The sequence below is a fragment of the Carya illinoinensis genome, chromosome 16 (assembly GCF_018687715.1).
Source record: "Carya illinoinensis cultivar Pawnee chromosome 16, C.illinoinensisPawnee_v1, whole genome shotgun sequence".
In the NCBI taxonomy this organism is placed as follows: domain Eukaryota; kingdom Viridiplantae; phylum Streptophyta; class Magnoliopsida; order Fagales; family Juglandaceae; genus Carya; species Carya illinoinensis.
This window is the reverse complement of record NC_056767.1, coordinates 27,618,573-27,637,631: the sequence shown is the minus strand read 5'-3', so window position 1 is coordinate 27,637,631 and position 19,059 is coordinate 27,618,573. Positions and strand designations below refer to the sequence as shown.

The window sequence follows — 19,059 nt, the reverse complement described above, 5'->3', positions numbered from 1 at the left end:
ATTTTTTATTGGATAAGTCTTTTTGTAATAATAAAAGTTGAGAATCAGAGGGATGTCTCATTCTACAATGCCATAATATGTGCTCAGAATGAGGGCCGGAAATAGAGTTAAAATGGAAAGGTAAATTAGAGGAGGTGGTAGCAAGGGCTTGAGCAGGTACTGCTGTCAACTGTAAATGGTATAAGCCAATGTGAGCCTCACCCTTCCCAATAAACACTCATTGGTGAAAAATATGAAACAACAATTGATGTCCTGAGTTAACTCTCTTACTGAAAGAAGATTAAAAGTAAATGAAGGGATGCAGAGAACATTTTTCAGAATAATGGTAGGGGTGAGCTGAACCGTGCCCCAATGAGTGCCTTGTGCTTGGTTACCATTTGATAATTTAACATAGAAAGAAATTTTGATTGGTTATAAGGTATAAAGGGAGGTGTCTATAATTCGTGGAATTTTTGAAGATAAAGAAGATGAATTAAAAGCCGAGAGACATAAGGGAATACTAGATATGGCTGAAGATGATAGATGAGTAGATACTTGATTAGCCGAAGGTGTTAAGGTTGGAGATTGCAGCAAAGCAAGTAGATTGTGATATTGCTCGAGTTAAAACATGCTTTGGACCATTAGTGATCTACTCTTGGTCAGAGATGCTAATTTGGTTAGCAAATGAATTTGTGAGCTTGGTTCGATTGTGAAGCTTGTGGCCTGGCGAGTAGCCATTTAGCTTGTAGCACATGTCAACAGTATGTCCAACAAGATTACAGTGAGTGCAGATAGGTTTTTCCAAATTAGGATTGGCTTTAAAACATTTTCCAAAGAGTGGCCTTAAATTTTGCAACGAGTGCAAAAAGGTCTATCTCCTTTTAGAAAACCATACTATCTTGTGGGGTCTTTGTTGTAGGTAAAATGGTTTCTGGTTGCAAAGGCAAGTGAATCAAAAGGGATGGGAGGATTGTTTGGGAAATGTAGATGCAGAGCAAGAAGCAACAAATTGAAGTACTTGTGAGGTTTGTAGCAAAATTCTACAACATTTGAGATCTATGATCTTTGAACCCCCAGAGTTTTTGTCTTGAGCAAGTGGTAGATAGTACAATTCATATGGACTCCTCCAACTGGTGTATGTATATGGCTGTCTTGTTTCCAGTGGAGTCAGATGAGCATTGAGCAAATGATACATTTCTGTCAAAAATCGACCTGAATTTCTAATTGGATTTGTGACGAATTAATTTTTCGAAGTAGCAGTGTTCTTGCAGGCGTTAGAATCCATTTACATGTTATGCAATTAACGAAAAGTTGTCTTGAATGAAATATGAACCTCTTGGACCAAGGAGTAGTACTTCGAGGTTATATAGCAGAAGATGCGAGCATTAACAAATGAACTAGACCATGTTTAGCAGACCGCGCACACTGAGTACCACAAAATGAAAGAGTCTACGCTTTGTATAAGATCCCAACTCGAATATAGAAATTGTAACATAAACGAGTTGTTTTGAGGTATAGACCTAGATTTCTGACGAGGATGTCAAGGACTTGAAAGTTTCGTAAAGCCCCGAATTTAATATAAAAAATACAGTACAGTACCGTGGAAAAGCAGTCTAAGATAGAGCGCAGAGTGATGTAAAATACGGAATAGCTAACAGCTAATTCTTATTGAACTTTAAAAAAAGACAAAAACAAAACAAAAATATTACAATTCTGCTCTGAAAATACCCAGATCCTTGAACAGATTTTAGTCCTGAACAGATTTAAAGGGCTTGTATATCTTGAGATGTTGAATCAGACCTTGAACTGAACCAGCAGCAGCAACAATGGATATTATCAAACAGGCCCAGCTCAATATCTTGAGCGATGTCCATGTGAAAGAAAACTTCTTCATTTTCGACTGTGCAATGTACATTTCAATGGGGAAGTACACTGTCAATGGCCAAAAGGAACCTGCCCCGAGCAGCCCCAAGAAGTCGTTGAAGAAGGGAAATGTCATGGCTATCACTGCAGTGACAATAACGTATGCTGTTCTCCACACCAGCCTGAAGATGTTGATGTAATATGCACCGCAGAATGGAATGTTGATGCCATGCTCGCTAGTTATGAACTTGTTCTCAGGCCATCGTTTTCTGCACCACTTCTCCACAAACCCAAATATAGGCTGACAAAAGACCTGTCCATGCATGAAAATGGTTTGTTGTTAGAACTGAGAATAAACTCCAAATGATCAAACCAACATGGTTTCCTTCTTATGATTTTCCCGAGAAAATGTCGAAATCAGTGTAAATAACGAATACGTACATATTCACAATGGTGGGTCGACCCCATCTAGACTATTAATTAAGTTGCCTTTATATCATTAAAAGTGATGATTATATAAGTAATTTTAATGATATTATATCCATATTTTTAAAAGCAAGAAACGATTTGTATAATTCTTAAATAGACAAGTTTCCTATAATTTTTTTTGTGAAAAAGTAGATCGACGATAAAAACGTATAAAAAAAAAATCTTTTTTTAAGTGGGACCTGTAGTTTTACAAAAATGCATTCTCAGGACTAGTCTATTTAAAATTTATACGTGACATTACTCTTTAAAAGCATTCAATAATTAAAAGAAAACAAAAGATTGAAACCTGGTAAGCGCCAACGAGATGGACAACAATGCAAACGTTGGCGAAGTCGATGAGCCAAAAAGGTTCGTAGAAGCCAAAGCCAGTGAGGAAATTTCCAGGTGCGCCATTCCCAAATGCAGCGTAACCAACACAACCGCATAAGACATAGAACATAGTTGTGGTTGAAACCCCCACAAGACTTGCCTTCTTCATCTCCTTGTTCTCCGCTGGCCTTGATTTCAGTGTGTCCTGTACGTATATATATACATAGTTTCACTGGGTTTCAGTGCTAATTTGTTTTCAAAAACACATAAATCTTAGTCCAAACTGCATTTGATGAAACTTTGTAATCATTCTTTTTTCTTATAGTTTGGCATCACTTTAACAGTTTATTCAACAAGTGTGAAAAGAGATGATGAAGAGTAATTCAACATCCATAAAGGAATTACATAAAAATAATCTTATAAATTGGCATAGCTTCATCTGATTCGATAAATTTATTTTACAATAAAAATAATTTTATAATCTGAGGAAACACATCAAGTCACATCAATTTGTAAAATTACTTTTATATAATTCTTTTATGATTAGAATATTTCTCTATGATGAATATATGCAAGTATAGAATCATGGGCAAGTATATATAACCATCATGGCGTTGTCCCATAGTTTAAGTACATTCTCAATAGGTTATATATTTTATGTTTGAGTTATTATATTTTTAAACAGAACATATTATTCATACCACTTAAATAATCAATTGATAAGATTTGTAAGATTTAAAATTTAAAATTATTCTCTTAAATAAAATTATATAATATAAATTATTCTATACACCGACTTCGAGAATATAATTTTTCTTTTTATCTACACATAAAATAGTTAAATAAGAACTCATCCTCACTAGATCACTAGATTATGCAAAGGACATGTAGAATACATAAATGCATGCTTCAATACCAATTCAAATGAAGATTGGTACTATTCATCAATACATAATTTTTGAAAATGGTGGGTCTAGTAGGGGCTCGCAAAAAAAAATTTGTTTCTTTTTTCTTTTTATATAATTTTTTAACACTTTTAAATATTTTTAAAAAAATAAAAAATTTATAACATTATTAAATAATATTTTTTTAATTATTAAGTTAAAAAAATAAAAACAAGACAAAAACAGTTGAGCAATAATTTGGAGCAGAAACCCCAGCTGGATCCCTAGTTTTTGGCCTTTTGAAAACAGTTTGCGACAATATATATAAGCAGAAATGCAGTCTGGACCATGTCATAGAGCGACAACTTTAATTAATGACACGACAAATCGTCCACCCTCTGTGTTTGAGGGAAAACAGAACAAAACAAAACAAAAAGAAGTAAGACATGGTCCACTATTACAGAGGATGTGACAACTAGAAATTACTGCCTTATATAACAACAAATACTTAAAGGGAATGGAGGACAGCCAAAGATTCAAATGACAAAACATAAAGTTTTTTTATTTTTTTTTAAAGGCCAACACATTCAGTGGCCCAAAACCTACTAAGATGGTCCATTGGGAATCTTCGACGCTTTTATTTTTTTAAAAATTAATAAGAGAGGAAGAAATATTTTAAATAATAATAAATAAAATATTATTATAATATAATTTTTTAATATTAATTTTATTTTAAGATTTAAAAAAATTAAATTATTTATTTTATTTTATATACAAATTTAAAAAAATTATAACGATTAGATAATACGAAATAATTTAAGTTTTATTAAACAAACAAGACAATTTTCATTTTTTATTGAATATGTAATTTTACATGGTATATAATTAAATTTTAGAAATATATTAATATATTAATCTATTGATTAATCAAAAAAATTAAATTTTAATAAAAATAATACTAATTTAAAATTTATATATAAAAGTAAAATATATAGATTGATATGAAAATTTATTTATACGGAACAAAACACTTAAACATGAACTGCAGGAAAACAAAAGAAACAAAATAAAAAGTCTCTATCAATGTCAGTGTAAACAGGTGGACCTAAAGCTCGATAGGAATGGGCAACTTGCCGCCGGCCTCACTACCTTTCAGTTTGAGGACCCCCCACCCTAAACTTTTACCGACCCACTTGCTCAAATCATCCTCAAATGCTCACCCATTTGTCAATGAAGTAACAGAAGATATAGTTGCGTGTTCTATAATTATTGCATATATATTTTAAAAATAGGTGATATTTATTATTAAAAAATTAATAATTTTGATTCGATTTTTAAGTATTTTAGGATTATAAATATTATTATTTTTCTTATATATATTAGATAAAATGATTATATAGAAGTAAATATTTAAATTAACATGATTCGATGTTATATATATTAAATTGTAAAATTATTTTATTATAAAGTAAATTTAAAAGATCACATGAATTTACGTCAGTTTGTAAATTTATTTTTATATAATCTTCTATATATATATTTATTTACAAATATTCTAATATCAAGTTAGGATATAAATTAAGTACACTATTCATATAATTTAAATAATAAAATTTGATTGATATGATTTAAATTTTAAACTTTTTTTTACAAATCAGATTATCTCACGCAATTATTTTATTAGATGCCATACCTTCTCCTGTTTATAAATAGATATTTTTAAAATAAAAAAAAAATCTCTTTTTTAAGGATAAACATGCATGATGTTGTCACCAATTATGTAGGTCTGCCAAACCTAGCTATGTAAGTATGTTCGAGTGGCATGCATGTCATGCCGACATGACTTAAAGCAGGCACACATTTCAACTTCCAAACATGCATGCATGCATCACGTTATCATATATCACGATTTTATTCGTTTCAGAAATATATATATATCATAGATATATATATAGGGTATATATATAGAGGGTAGTGATAGGCTTATTATTTATTTATTATTTATAAAAGATTTAAAATTTTTTATTTTCTTATCATTTTTTTTTAAGTATTTTTTTAACATCCTTAATGATTAAAAAAATTTAAAGAAATATATAATTTTATTAATAATCACTTTTTTAATCATTAAATAAAACAAAAATTAAAAAAAATAAAATAGAAAAAGAGTAGTAAATGGATAATAGGAGGGTTGTAATTCTATCATTTTTCATATATATATATATATGTGTGTGTGTGTGTGTTTTGCTACGTATAAATAAAATTATGTACTAATTTGAGTATTAATACTAATTCCTTCATATTTAAAATTTAAATTAGAACTGTTTTTAATAAAATCTAATTTTAGATCAATCCTAATAGATTTGTGTATATATTAATATACAGTTATACTTGCAACTAAATTTTTCCTATATATAAATATATATGAATATATCATATATACCATGCACGCATACGCATGACTGCAGATACGCATGACTGTCGCGCCTAATGTCGACCACAACATTACATTTATATATATGTCTGTATGTGAGTATAGATCATGCAATTATAGTTAATAAATATATATAGAAAAGAAATGACATAAATATAGTTTATGTTTTATTATTTTTTAGAACTCAGTTTTTAATAAATATTTTATGAAATAATATTAGTACTCTTTTAAAATATTTTATGAAAATATCATTAGTTTAAAATTCATGTAGTAGTACTACCATATCTATATTTTATGGAAAAAAAATTAAAAAAAATCAAGAACTATATATTCAATATATGTTAATTATGTATTATGGTAGCTTAAACAATCAAGCTTCTTTGAAATTACTCCTCCTAAGTTTTTTACAAGTAACCTATATCTGAATTCGATGCAAGTTATAATGATAAATTTTATAAAAATAAATTTATAAACTAATACGATTAATATTAACTAATATTAACTGTTAAATATATTTTAATAATTTTATAATTTGACGTACAGATAAAGCGCCATATTATAAGTACTTATTAATTCCATCCTTCAAAAATATCCTACCAACTCTGTGTATATATAGCATAAATATGAAGAAATATATAACGTGCATGTAGGTGATTGATCAGGATAAAGATGATGGAGGACATGAGGTTACTCGTAAAAATTACTTGCCTGTATCTCGATGAGGACGGTGGAGTAAGCATAAGCGAAAGCAATGTCACCGATAGCTTGGAAGGTCCTCCAGACTTTATCTTGCCCCGACACGTCAACCCCAACCGTCACCCCCGTCAAGCTTGTCCGGACATGTCCCCCACCTATACATACATGCATACATATATATATAGTTTCATTAATAGTAATCATGGAAATTCTTACTTCTCAGAGTTTCTGATCATCACTAACGTAATTAATTCTTACCAGCAACTTTTGCTATGGAGAGGCCGAGGCCTATGGATGCATAGGTGAAGGACATTACGGCAGCAAGGATTGAAAGCCAGGAGAGCTTGTGAAAGTTTGGTATTTGGCTAAGCACGACTTGGACGCAGGCAAACATGATCATGAATGGGTAGTTTGATGTATGGCACTTGGCATGGTGTCCATGTTTGTGGAAACAATTTGACCTCTTTACGGCCCTGCATGCAGATTATACATGTATATAAACCATACATACATACATACATACATACATACATACATGTATGTGGAAGTTATCATGTATATGATCGAAACTTACACCATGCTAATGGATGCTGTGATGGTGTAACCGATGGTAACCCCAATGAGATTTCCGTACTGTGCCAATCCGCAAAGCATAACCTTCCTTCCTCCTGCAAACACAAAAAGGACAAGCCCATTCATGGTATGTGGAACCGAGGTGGTACTTCACTTCCAACGATATATATTTTCTGTCTTGAACACTCGCTAAAAACATTATATAATCAACCAGCTTGACAGTAGTAATAGTACCTAAATTAGCTCTCACAACGTCCATGTAGGTGTAGTTTCTCTTGCCGGTGACAGGGTCCGGCGACCTGTAGCAGTCAGCGAGGAGAGTGGAAGTGAAATAGGTGATGAAAGAGAAAACCATGAGAACAGCTGGTCCGACAACCCAACCCAACTGTGCTATTGCCCAGGCCAAAGACAGCACTCCGGACCCAATAACAGCAGTTATGATATGGGCACTCGCGGTTACCCATGTCCCTAATTTTATCAAATTAAAACAGACAAAAAACTTTGTATGTCAGAAAAGGGAAAAGTAGAAAGAAAGTATATATAGATTCAGCAGAAAGTTGTGTGGTGATTAATTAATTATCTAGTACCAGTTCTTTTGCTTCGGCCATCATCGTCAAGGTTCTTCTGAATATCTCCGATGTTGCCATATGATTCTGGGTCATTTTCTATGAACATGCTGTTGTTGAACTGCATCTCCCTTTGCATCTTTGTCTCTGTCTTCCTCTGAATTAGTTCGTGTACGTGTGTTTGAGCTAGTTTATTAGTTGTGGAAATGGTTTATAAGGACTACAGAACACTTGAATCATGAGCGAAAGGAGAGGATATTAGGAGGGATATTGAAAAGGAAAGAAGTGATGGCCGGGTGATAAATAATGCTGAATAGCAAGTCAAATGGAAGAGACAGGGTTTGTATGTATTGAGTACTAGATATAAGTGCCACTAGAGTGTGTATATATATATGTTAGGAAAAAGGATACATTTTTCCTGAAATATAAATCTATATATATATATAATCTATATATCTTTTAGTAATGTTAAATATAGATTTTTTTTTTATATATGCGAGAGGGTGGATTGAATCTTTGGTTCTCTCAATAAGAAACCAAAGTGTTGCCAATTGGTCTAAAGAATACATATATATATATATATATATATATAATCTATATATTTTTGAATAACGTTAAATATAATTTTTTTTTTTTATACATGCGAGAGGATGGATTCGATCTTTGGTTCTCTCAATAAGAAATCAAAATGTTGCCAATTGGTGTAAAGGACAATATTAAATACATATTTAAAATGTACAAGTTTTGAATATTCTCTTTAAAAAACAAATTAAGACTCAGTCTAAATTAAATAGCAAATGTTTTTCATGTGATTTTACTTTTTTTCCAAATAATACAAAATTTGCATAGCATAGACCTAGACTTGTATAAACCATTTACCAACTATTAAATGTTAAGAAAATAAACAATTTGCAACTCCTTCATTAATAAAAATAAATTTTATTATTATAAAATTATCCTCGATTTCATATAGAGTTGTAAAAGAATTATAAGTATATTACTATAAAATGTATACTCTTTGAAAAATTAACATTAAATAATAAATATTATATTATATTGAGCTTATAGGATAGATATATATATATATATATATTCATGTATAAATCATTGAATTTCATCAGAAAATTGAAAAAGAAAGAATATTGTAGAGCTTTTGACTTAAGAGAATAGGTTTGTTAGGAGTGGAATTATTGAGAGAAATTTGAACCATTCATGGTGTAGGAGAGTTCTGGTTTTCTCGGCCACCAGGGTCGTCCCCACACTTGGGAGTCTAGGGTTTGGTCCGTCCACTTGGAGACTTTTAAGGGCAGCCATTGATTGTCGATTTTGAAAATTTTGAGACACAAAATCAAATCAAAATCCTCTTAAATTGTGCAGCAATCTTCACCCTTTCTCATGGGCGGTTCCTTTTTGGTCACGGGTGGGTCTCATGAGAAGCTCCGCCAGTCAACCTAATGATGCTCAGATGTCAGATCATTTAATTTTTCCAAAAACATTTAAAAACAAAAACAGTGCGATAAAAATGACAATTCCCTGTTAAAACGATTAGTAAATAATCATTTTTTATATTAAATAATATGTCACAGTATCATTTTTCATATGGTCACGTACATAATTATTAATCTACAGTTTTTTAAAACTCTTTAATAAAATAAAAAATAATAATTACGATCGTGAGTGCTTAAAGTCGTATAATCATTTTTAAAAAAATAAATAAATAAATAATTTATATTAAAAAATTAATTTTTTAATAATAAATCATATTTTTTTTCAAAACACTCAACAACGTTATGTTGCATTACTCTAATAAAATATTTTTATTTTGTTTAATTTATTTAAACAATAGTTCTATCTAAATATTTTATAATTTTTTAGTTGAAACTTTGCTCTACCATTCATACCATGGCCTTGATTAATATTGATCTCATCCATATGCTAGAGATCATTAATTGTAGAAATTAAATAAAGTGAAATGATAATGAGTACAAGTCTTAATAGATAAGTTCCGCGTAAGTTTATTGTAAAAAAATAATCTCACCATAAAAAAATATAAAAAGGGATTTTTATTTTTGAGTGGAATCACATTTTTATAAAAGATCAACATGAAGTTTATCTATTTAAAGATTGTTCTTGAGCTTATTATTGATTGAATTTCTTGGCTAGCATGAAAGTGACAGCCTTTATAATATTCTAACCGCTATATGCTAACTTGCTGTCTACTTCTCTTTGACTACTCATCATCAATCACAACTCATGTCCAAGCTCGTGCCAATTATATAAATTGTCACGAATCGTAGCCGTTTGGATATGCTTGAAGATTATGGTATTAAATCGGGTCTGAATTTCCATTCTCGTCAAATTCTCTGTTTTTTATATACACGTATATATGGTGAGATGTATATTTATAGTTATTAAAACAAATGTATATTGTTAGATACAGTTTTAAGATATACAAGTCATATATAGTAATAGTATTGCACTCTTTTTAAAATAAAATAAAAATTGAGTTTTTTTTTTATATGAATCTTAGATTTGTTCAATTTTTTAAAATAAGTGTGTAAGATTTATGTACCTTAAAACTGTACAAATTATATAATTCTCTACTCTTTACATACACGATTTATGTGAGCTTTACACATATATAAAAAGATAAGTAATAATAGATGTAGTTTTAAGTATGGTGGTAATATGTGACATAACCTGTAAACTCAATACAAACACAACACAAAGTTGGTTGGTTTGAGTTTGATATTAATGGTTTTGGGTCAAAAGATGTTGACTTGTTAAGACACGATTTATAAACATGTCAATCTGCTTAACATGAAATCAACCCATTTCGACATGTTTAAAATTTATTTCAAAATTAAAATTCTATTATTGTTAAATTGTAAATTTGGTATTTCTCAATATGCTTATGTTTTTCTTGTTGAAATTGTAATTTTAGACCTATGCTCATATTTATTATTGTATGGTTGGTAAAATTGGTTTTATTATATGTTAAAATTTGAAAAATATTGAGATATATATATATATATATATATTTTAACATATTGTAGTTATTAATAAATATAGATTTTAACTTTTATGTGAAATTATGTTCATTATGTTAAATGAGTTATGTGTTTTAGTTCAATTCATTTATATAAAACAAATGAGTTTAAATTAGTCATGTCATATAAACATATTTCTAACTAATTATCAAACGAGTCAAAACAGATAACATGCTACGACCCGTTATCTAGATAGGTTGGGTTAGGATTTGGAAGTCTGACACGTTTAGCTTAACAGGTTGGGTTCGGGTTGACCTATAAAGTCGAATGTTCAATACTTGACATGACACAAACACGATTCGAAAACATGATTTTCCACCCCTAGTTTTAAGCTATATAAGTCATGCATACTTTCTTTGAAAAAAAATGAGTTTTTTTAAATATATATATTTTAAATTTGTTCATTATTTTAAAAAAGAAGTTTGCGAAAATACTTTACTTTAAGACTGTATAAGTTATTTTATCAAAAAGAATGTTGAAGATAAATTGATTGTTATAGTGTCAACTGTGAAGGTCAAATTTTATGGCATGTTTTGGTGGGGTTGGAGTTTTTGGTATCCAAATGTTGGCGACGCAAAGTCTTACACATGGATTTGCATTTGGCCAAAAGCATGTATAAATTAAACTGAAGTTTTCTTTATGGAATGATGGCAGTTGGTACCCCTTATGCTGGGGAAAGTCAGGCACCACTCTTTTGACTCGGTACTGAGGTTGGTCACTCTTCCTTATTGCAACTACCACATGATCATCGAAGAAACTTGCACTTAAATATTATGCGGAAAGATATTTTAGTTATTAAGATATTTTATCAAATTAAATTTACAAGTTGATCGTGTAATTTAATATAGTATATTAGATTATAATATATTTAATTTTATTATAAAATATGTTTGACGTATCACATGAAAACACGTCAAGTTGTTTATTTGTTTTTATAAGATTTCTGTATAACTCATGTAGCACTACTGATTATGGAGTCACTTCGCCTATGTTTTGGTTACTCTTCACACACACACAACGCACTTGCATTACTTTCCTTCTTTTTCTTCACCTTGATCTTCTTGATCTAGTTGAATTAGTGGCTTGAAACAACCTCTTTTGTTAGATATGTTGTACATATATAGCAACGATTTAGGTCTCATAATTGCTCGACTCAGTATCTAAAAAATCAAGGCTACCATGGAGGCAATTTCTTCGATGGAAGGAGAGTCCCACATGAATACTATAGGGTGCACAAGTGTAATTGTCTGCATTTGAGGTAACCATTGATGATCTCCTCCCTCGCATTGTTAGATAATGGAGCATACAAAGATAACTGATCCCGAAAAGCGAAACAGCATTTACGACTTACTTTTTTTTTATAATCATTTTTGTCGTAAATAATTCGTTATATAACTCCAAGCAGTAACCCTAAAAGGCTTTATTCACTTATAATAGACATGATGCTTACAAAACATAATAAATAGTACGGTTCTAATTATTAAGATGTCACTGATGATCTGGATGCATTATTGGCTGCAATTGCTTGATGACAAACAAACTACGAATCCTTTTTGTGGGAATTAGGCACTACTTTCTCGGAAGTCCGTTAATGCTCTTCTAATTTGAAATTTATTCATTTTCTATTTTTTATTAGTCTGTCTTAATAGTTTGATTTTATATAACTAAACCAGTCTTTAATTTATTAGCTCTTTGCAATGTGTACATATAAATACACATAATGCGTATAGGAGATAATATCAAATCAAGTGACTTGATATTATGCACACACCCTAAAAGGCCCCGTTTGTTTATCAAAAATATCTCATCTTATCATTATAATTTTTAAAAATTTCCATTCAAAATATAATAAATAATTTAATTTTTTTCAAATCCTAAAACAACACTAACATTAAAAAATTATGTTATAACATTATTTTATTTAATTAAAAAAAAATATTTCTTCTCATCTCATATGTATAACCAAATAGGACCTTAGCATTTTGCATTCAAAATTGGATAATGATATGGTTACTATCCTCTTACCATCCATTTACTACTTTTTTTGTATTTGATTTTTTTTAATTTTTTAATTTTACTTAATGGTTAAGGAAGTGACTATTAGTAAAATTATATATTTTTAAATTTTTTCTTAATGATTAAGGATGTTAAAAAAATACTTAAAATAAAATGATTAAAAAAAAAACTTCAAATACACTATAAGTAGTAAATGGGTAATAAGTGTAGTAACCTTATCACTACCATTCAAAATTATGTCACCGCAACCAAAATTATGACTCGAATCCTTATCTCTAGCTAGCTCCGATCGATACAACTTATTGTATCCTAAGCTGCCAATCAACCTAATTAGTGTTAAGAGAATATACACATAAGTTTTTTATGTCATTCATCAGTATTGCACCTCGCAAATTTATTTTAAAGCGAGAGTAAAGAGCGGGATCGAAGACACAAGCCAATAACAAAGGAAGGCAACTTAACAATGGTAAAAGAAAACTGGTCATTTTCATATCTATTTTTCTATTTTCATCATTGTTTCATTTTGTTTAGTGGAAAAAAATAAAAAAATCGTTTATTGGACGTTTTGTCCTTAGAGATTAGGTTCTCTCCTTCTATGGAAGGTGAATTATGAGTTTTTGTTTTAGACAGAATGATGTATCTTAGGCGGTTTGTCTGTAGAGAGCTACAACAGTTATTAAGACTATACCAGTCACAAAAGAATTTGTGTACTGGTAGAGCTCTAAATGCAATAATTGGCTTGTGATCTAAGAATTTTCTTGCATGTATCCTGTCATTGATGTAACTTTTCTATGATAAATTAATGAAATCAATTTTCGTAAAAATAAAAATAAAAACAATGGTGAAAGGATCAAATTTATCACCTAATATTCTTAATTTAGAGAGAAATTAGTTAAAGGAAGTGAAGACGGTGATGCATGGGGTCCCCTCCCTTTACGGCAATAGAAGGGAAGTTCACATTGGATCACTACAAATTATTAAAGCAGATATCGAGACATGAACTCCTTTAATTGTTTTACTTTGCACGGATTTCTGTCAACTTTTTCATTTTTCTTCCTTCCCATGGGACCACGTTTCCTCTAATAATTTCTGGACTTTAATTTTGGCTTAGTTTCCATCTGCTTTATGTCACCCTTTCATGTATTAATTAAGATCATGTGCCTGATTGATAGCTTTGATGTTTTTTTTCAAAAACTAAAGCTAGCTAGATTAATCGCTTATGTCATATTATTGCTACTAGCCAAACCAATAAATGGGCAAAAGGATAAAGGCAACATATATATGTTCATGTAAATGCCATTATATGTAAAGTAATATTTGTTGAACTCAAGGTTTCAAGTTTCATGTGATTATAAATCTACACATAGATTTTGATGATAACAAATGAATTCAAAGAATAAAGAAGTTTCAAGCTCAAGTTGTCTACACAATGGAGTCAAGCACATCAAGGAAACAAGCATGAGCAAGAAGGGAACAAGTTCACATTAAAATTATAGAGTAATGTTGTAAATCTCTTCAAAATTCGAAATTAGGATTAATGCTCAAAATTAATATTTTATCATAAAGCATTAAAATACATTTTCCACATGTGCATGAATATTTTTGAAAATTAAATTTGAAAATTTTGAAAGATGATTGATTGTCATCTTTTGCATGTGCATGTCTTGATTAAAGGGTTGAACTTTGAAAATATTAAAGATGATTGATTGTCATCTTTCACATGTGCATGTTTTATTTGAATATTTTCAAAAGTGATTGATGCTTTTTTAGACTTATACAAAAAGTAAAAGATTAGGTTTGAATTTTTTGAAAATGAAAGTGTGCTCATTTTGTTATATGCCAAAAGTAAAAGATTAGGTTTGATTTTTTTGAAAAAGTGAATGATGTTGTCTTTGACAATTGAAAAAGAAGAACCTTTTATTTGAATTTTTTGAAAAAGTGAATGATGTTGTCTTTGACAATTGAAAAAGAAGAACCTTTTATTTGAATTTTTTGAAAAAGTGAATGATGTTGTCTTTGACATGTGAATCTTTTTAAATTTAAATATGAAGTCTCATATGCCTATAAATAGATCAATTGAGAGCTTCACATTCACAACACCAAGAGCATACAACATTCATTCAAAGCTTTCATTCTCTCTTCTTTAAGCATTGAGCCTTAATCCTTGTTCATTTTGAGAGATATAGTTTGCACTGTATTGTTCTTATTTCACTCATTGAGGAGTGTTTTCTGATAACCTACCCACTATCAGCTCTTGTATCAGAAAAAGGGTGTGTATAACCCTTGTGTGTAGAAAGTATTCTACACGGGGAATAGTTGAATCACCACGTGTAAGGTGATTGCAAGTGTAGAGGGTGTTGTAGAGGGTGTTCTACACGGATCCTTTGTAGCGGTATTGTTCAAAGGTGTAATAGGTTTCTATCTCCACCTGAAGGAGGTTGAATAGTGAATTTGGGAATCCTCAAGGGATAGCTTGAGGCGAGGACGTAGGCAGTGGGGCCGAACCTCGTTAACATACTGAGTTTACTTCTCTCTTACCCTTACTCTTTATATTTATTGTTATTTTATATTTTGTTTATATTTTATATTATATATTTGATTTATAATTGTTATTTTTTTTATACAACTCAATTCACCCCCCTTTTGTGTTAGTCATCTGGGCAACAATATTATATATTGTCGTGAAATACACAAGTGTCGAATAATCATTTTGAAAAAAAGTAAAATTCATTATTAAAAAATTAATTTTTTTCATGTGGATATCGTATTTACTCACTTAAATTTACGTAGGTTTTAAAATTATCTTTTAGAAAATATTAATATTCCTCCTCATCCCACGTTTATTATCCCAATGCAAGTCACCCTTATTAGGTGCTATGTATATTTTAAGTATTAAGAAGATTCAATTGAGATAAACAATGACTATTTGACTGATGAATGTAAAAACTAAAAGATGATCAGAACACATTTTTCTTATGGCCTCCTTTTAGACTGAGAGGCATTTTTCTGAATGGATGTCATTATCTGTGGGTTTAGCCTTTTCTTCTTCATAAAAGGGAGACAGCTTAGTGTTGGTTGGGGGTGAGCATGAAGAACAAATATTTCAAAATTTTCGAGGTGACATATCTGACTTTGAGAGTTGATCTCATGAAAGGAAAAATGTTTTTTTTTTTTTTTCTTTTTCAATGAGAGAATATAATACGTTTCCTTATAAAGAATATACAAGTCTCCTAAGTAATGTTTTGAATATCGTACTAGATATCGTATCGGTCAAAGTATTAGAATGAAATATTTCGATATTGGTACTGTTTCGTGTACCATTTCAGGATAGTCGATATATAAATAAATTATATATATAAATTATATTTTAAAATAAATAGTCTATATATGAATAAATTACACATGAATATATATGTATATATAAATTATAAATAGTATGGTATGAATTGGAGGTCAAAAAATAAGATTATAACTTGAAAAAATGAAAAAAAAATAAAAGTCGAAATACAGACCGGTACGTAAGTCGGTACAGGCTGAAATATAAGCTGGTACGGCCAGTACAAAACAGGTATGATACCTATACCGGTACGGTACTAAAAACAATGCTCCTAAGTTAATACTCCCTAAATTAATTAATTCTACATATGTAGCTCATGATTCCCTAAATTTATTTATTTTTAACTGATTATTCATGAGTTAATTCTTACCCTTAAATTGGAAGAAATATGAATTTTACACTAATATCTTTTCTTTAAAGAATACTACATTAGATTTAGCAAGTATATATGTATAAACCAACCCAAATTAGCCCATTAAATTAAGATTTAATTTTCCGGTAAAATACATATATAATCATGTAAACGAGCGAAACCATCGAAAAAGTAATTCGTACAGGTTTAGGATATGTAAATTTCATACACATTATCTTAAAAAAAGTAAAATCTATATAAAAGATGTATTTCTTCATGATATATTGTATATACATCCTGTTTTTTTAAAGGATTTACGTATAGATTATATTTTTAAAATTTGTATTTAACATTATTCTTTATAATTTAAAAAAAAAAAAAAGTTATCATCATTGGAGCTAGGGGTGGGCAGCGGGGGCCCGCCCCCCGCTACCCCGCCCCCGCCTCCGCATGGGCGGACGGGGTACCCCGCACCGCACATGCCGGGGCGGGGGACCCCGCCCTGCATGACAAACACTAAGCGGGGGCGGGGGGCGGGCAGGGCTCAACCCCTCCCCGCTTTTCCCCCGCCCCGCATTTTATATTTATATTTATAAATATATATATTTTATATTTATAAATATATATTTTTATTTTACAAATTGTATATATATAATATATTACAATTTGTTAAACTTGTTCACAAGAATCATAAGAAAGTGAGACTTGTTCATCACAAGCTTGCATATGCCATGGGCACCCTAGGCCTCATTTATATAGAACTCTGAGGCCATACAAGAGTCTTACTTGAGCAATGTGGGACTTTAGGGTGCCCATGGCATATGCAAGCTTGTGATAAACAAGTCTCACTCTCTTGTGATTCTTGTGAACAAGTTTAACAAATTTAAAAATTAGTAACATAATTTTTATGTTATTAGTTTTTAAATTATTATTATATATTTAAATTTTAATTTAAGATTTAATTATATAATAATTTGGGTCTAAAAATAATATTTTTAGACACAAAAATTTTTTTTAAGCCTATTGAAATATAGGATTCTTGAAGTGGGCGGGGCGGATGGGGTGTTCGCCCCGCCCCCCCGGCACCGGAGCGGGGGGCCCCGCCCCCGCCTCACGGGGGCAGGGGGCGGATGAAAAATCGATCCCTCGCATCATGCGGGGAAGGGGTGCACCCGCCCCGCATGATGCGGATAGCACCCCTAATTGAAGCCTTGCATGGACATATAAAGTTTTAAAGTTTCTATTTGGGCCCCTTATAAAGTTTTGAAGTTTCTATTTTTTGTACTTGCATGGACATGCAAGTAATTGAAGGTCAAATAATGGCCATCCCTCTTCCTTTTCCCACTAATAATGCTAGCAACATGTATATCAATGATGGCCCTCCAATCCCATATTTGATGTTGTCCTCTGCACCCAAGTTGGCCTGACATCAAGATCCTGCCTCTGCACCAGCTTTCATTGTACTTCACTCATGTCCAAAAACTTCAATAATAATATGGAAGCTTTCAGAAGACCTGTACATAAAGTCAACTTTGTCATTTCCCTTTTAGTTATTGGGAAATTACTGTTTATCTTCTTTTTCTTTTTCTTTTTCTTTTTCTTTTTTAATGTATAAAGCTGTTGTTCATCTATAAAAGAGAAAAGGGCTGATCATTTGATGCAAATGAAAATTGATGTGAAGGATCTGGATTCAGATTTTACGTTAATTGTGCTAAACTACTTAAGAATGTGAATATGTGCAAATATGGTAAGAAAAGTTTAATTTTCCTTGAATTTGGGCAATATTAGTTTTTCCTTTTTTTTCAAATTTTATATTTACGTACAGTTTTGTTTTTTTTTTTTAAGAAATATTTCATTTCAAATTTTGGAAGTAATTCAAATTTTGATTTTGACCAAATTTTTTATAGGATTTTTGTTCACTTACCTATTTAATTTTCATGCAATAATTTAGATTTTTTCTTTTTAAAAAAAATTCTCATAATTTTAAATTTTGAAACTATTTAAACTCGGCTTGTGAGCTTCGTGAAATAATTTTAAGTTTTATCATTAATCAATATTTTTTAGAACTTTTTCTCTATTTTGCATCTTTTCTCAATTTTAATCCTAAATTTATGTGGATTAACTAGCCAGCCGTCAGAATAATTTTTATTCTGTTTTGTATCTTTTCTTAGATTCAATCCCTAAGTGTTATCTTCACATATTTCTTTTAAAAAATAATGAGGTCTATTATTAAAATATATATATTTTTTATATATAGATCTTATATTTACCTATTTTATTTTTTAAAAGATGTACACTAGACTTACTCATCTTAAAATTATAAATATCATTTTCATTAAAAAAATAAAAGAAGAAGAAGAGGAGAATGAAGAAAGAAAAAGAGAAAAATGTACCATCAAGTGAACTCAATTCTTATTGAGTTTTACTATATATAAATAAAATTGCACACTAATCTAAATATCAGTACTGATTCCTTTATATTTAAAATTTAAATTAATATTATTTTCAATAAAA

At 30.2% G+C, this 19,059-nt stretch overlaps 1 protein-coding gene across 1 annotated transcript; it reads right to left on the bottom strand.

The window, feature by feature from the left end:
* Positions 1-1,534: 1,534 nt before the first annotated feature.
* Positions 1,535-8,159, bottom strand: LOC122299835 (amino acid permease 6-like). The gene is made up of 7 exons (XM_043110296.1): positions 7,812-8,159; positions 7,459-7,692; positions 7,226-7,319; positions 6,910-7,124; positions 6,664-6,806; positions 2,618-2,845; positions 1,535-2,155 (listed from the first exon to the last, which is right to left on the bottom strand). Exons 1-7 carry the CDS (start codon positions 7,927-7,929, stop codon positions 1,727-1,729), a joined length of 1,461 nt encoding a protein of 486 aa, XP_042966230.1. The 5' UTR covers positions 7,930-8,159; the 3' UTR covers positions 1,535-1,726.
* Between the last annotated feature and the right edge of the window lie 10,900 nt (positions 8,160-19,059).

Bases quoted from the DNA above. Each gene is read 5' to 3' on its own strand.
- LOC122299835 (XM_043110296.1), bottom strand. From the start codon at position 7,929: ATGCAAAGGGAGATGCAGTTCAACAACAGCATGTTCATAGAAAATGAC. The intron at 7,693-7,811 runs GTACTAGATAAT...TGATAAAATTAG, and splicing joins TGGCCGAAGCAAAAGAACTG to GGACATGGGTAACCGCGAGT. The intron at 7,320-7,458 runs GTACTATTACTA...TTGTGTTTGCAG, and splicing joins CGTTGTGAGAGCTAATTTAG to GAGGAAGGAAGGTTATGCTT.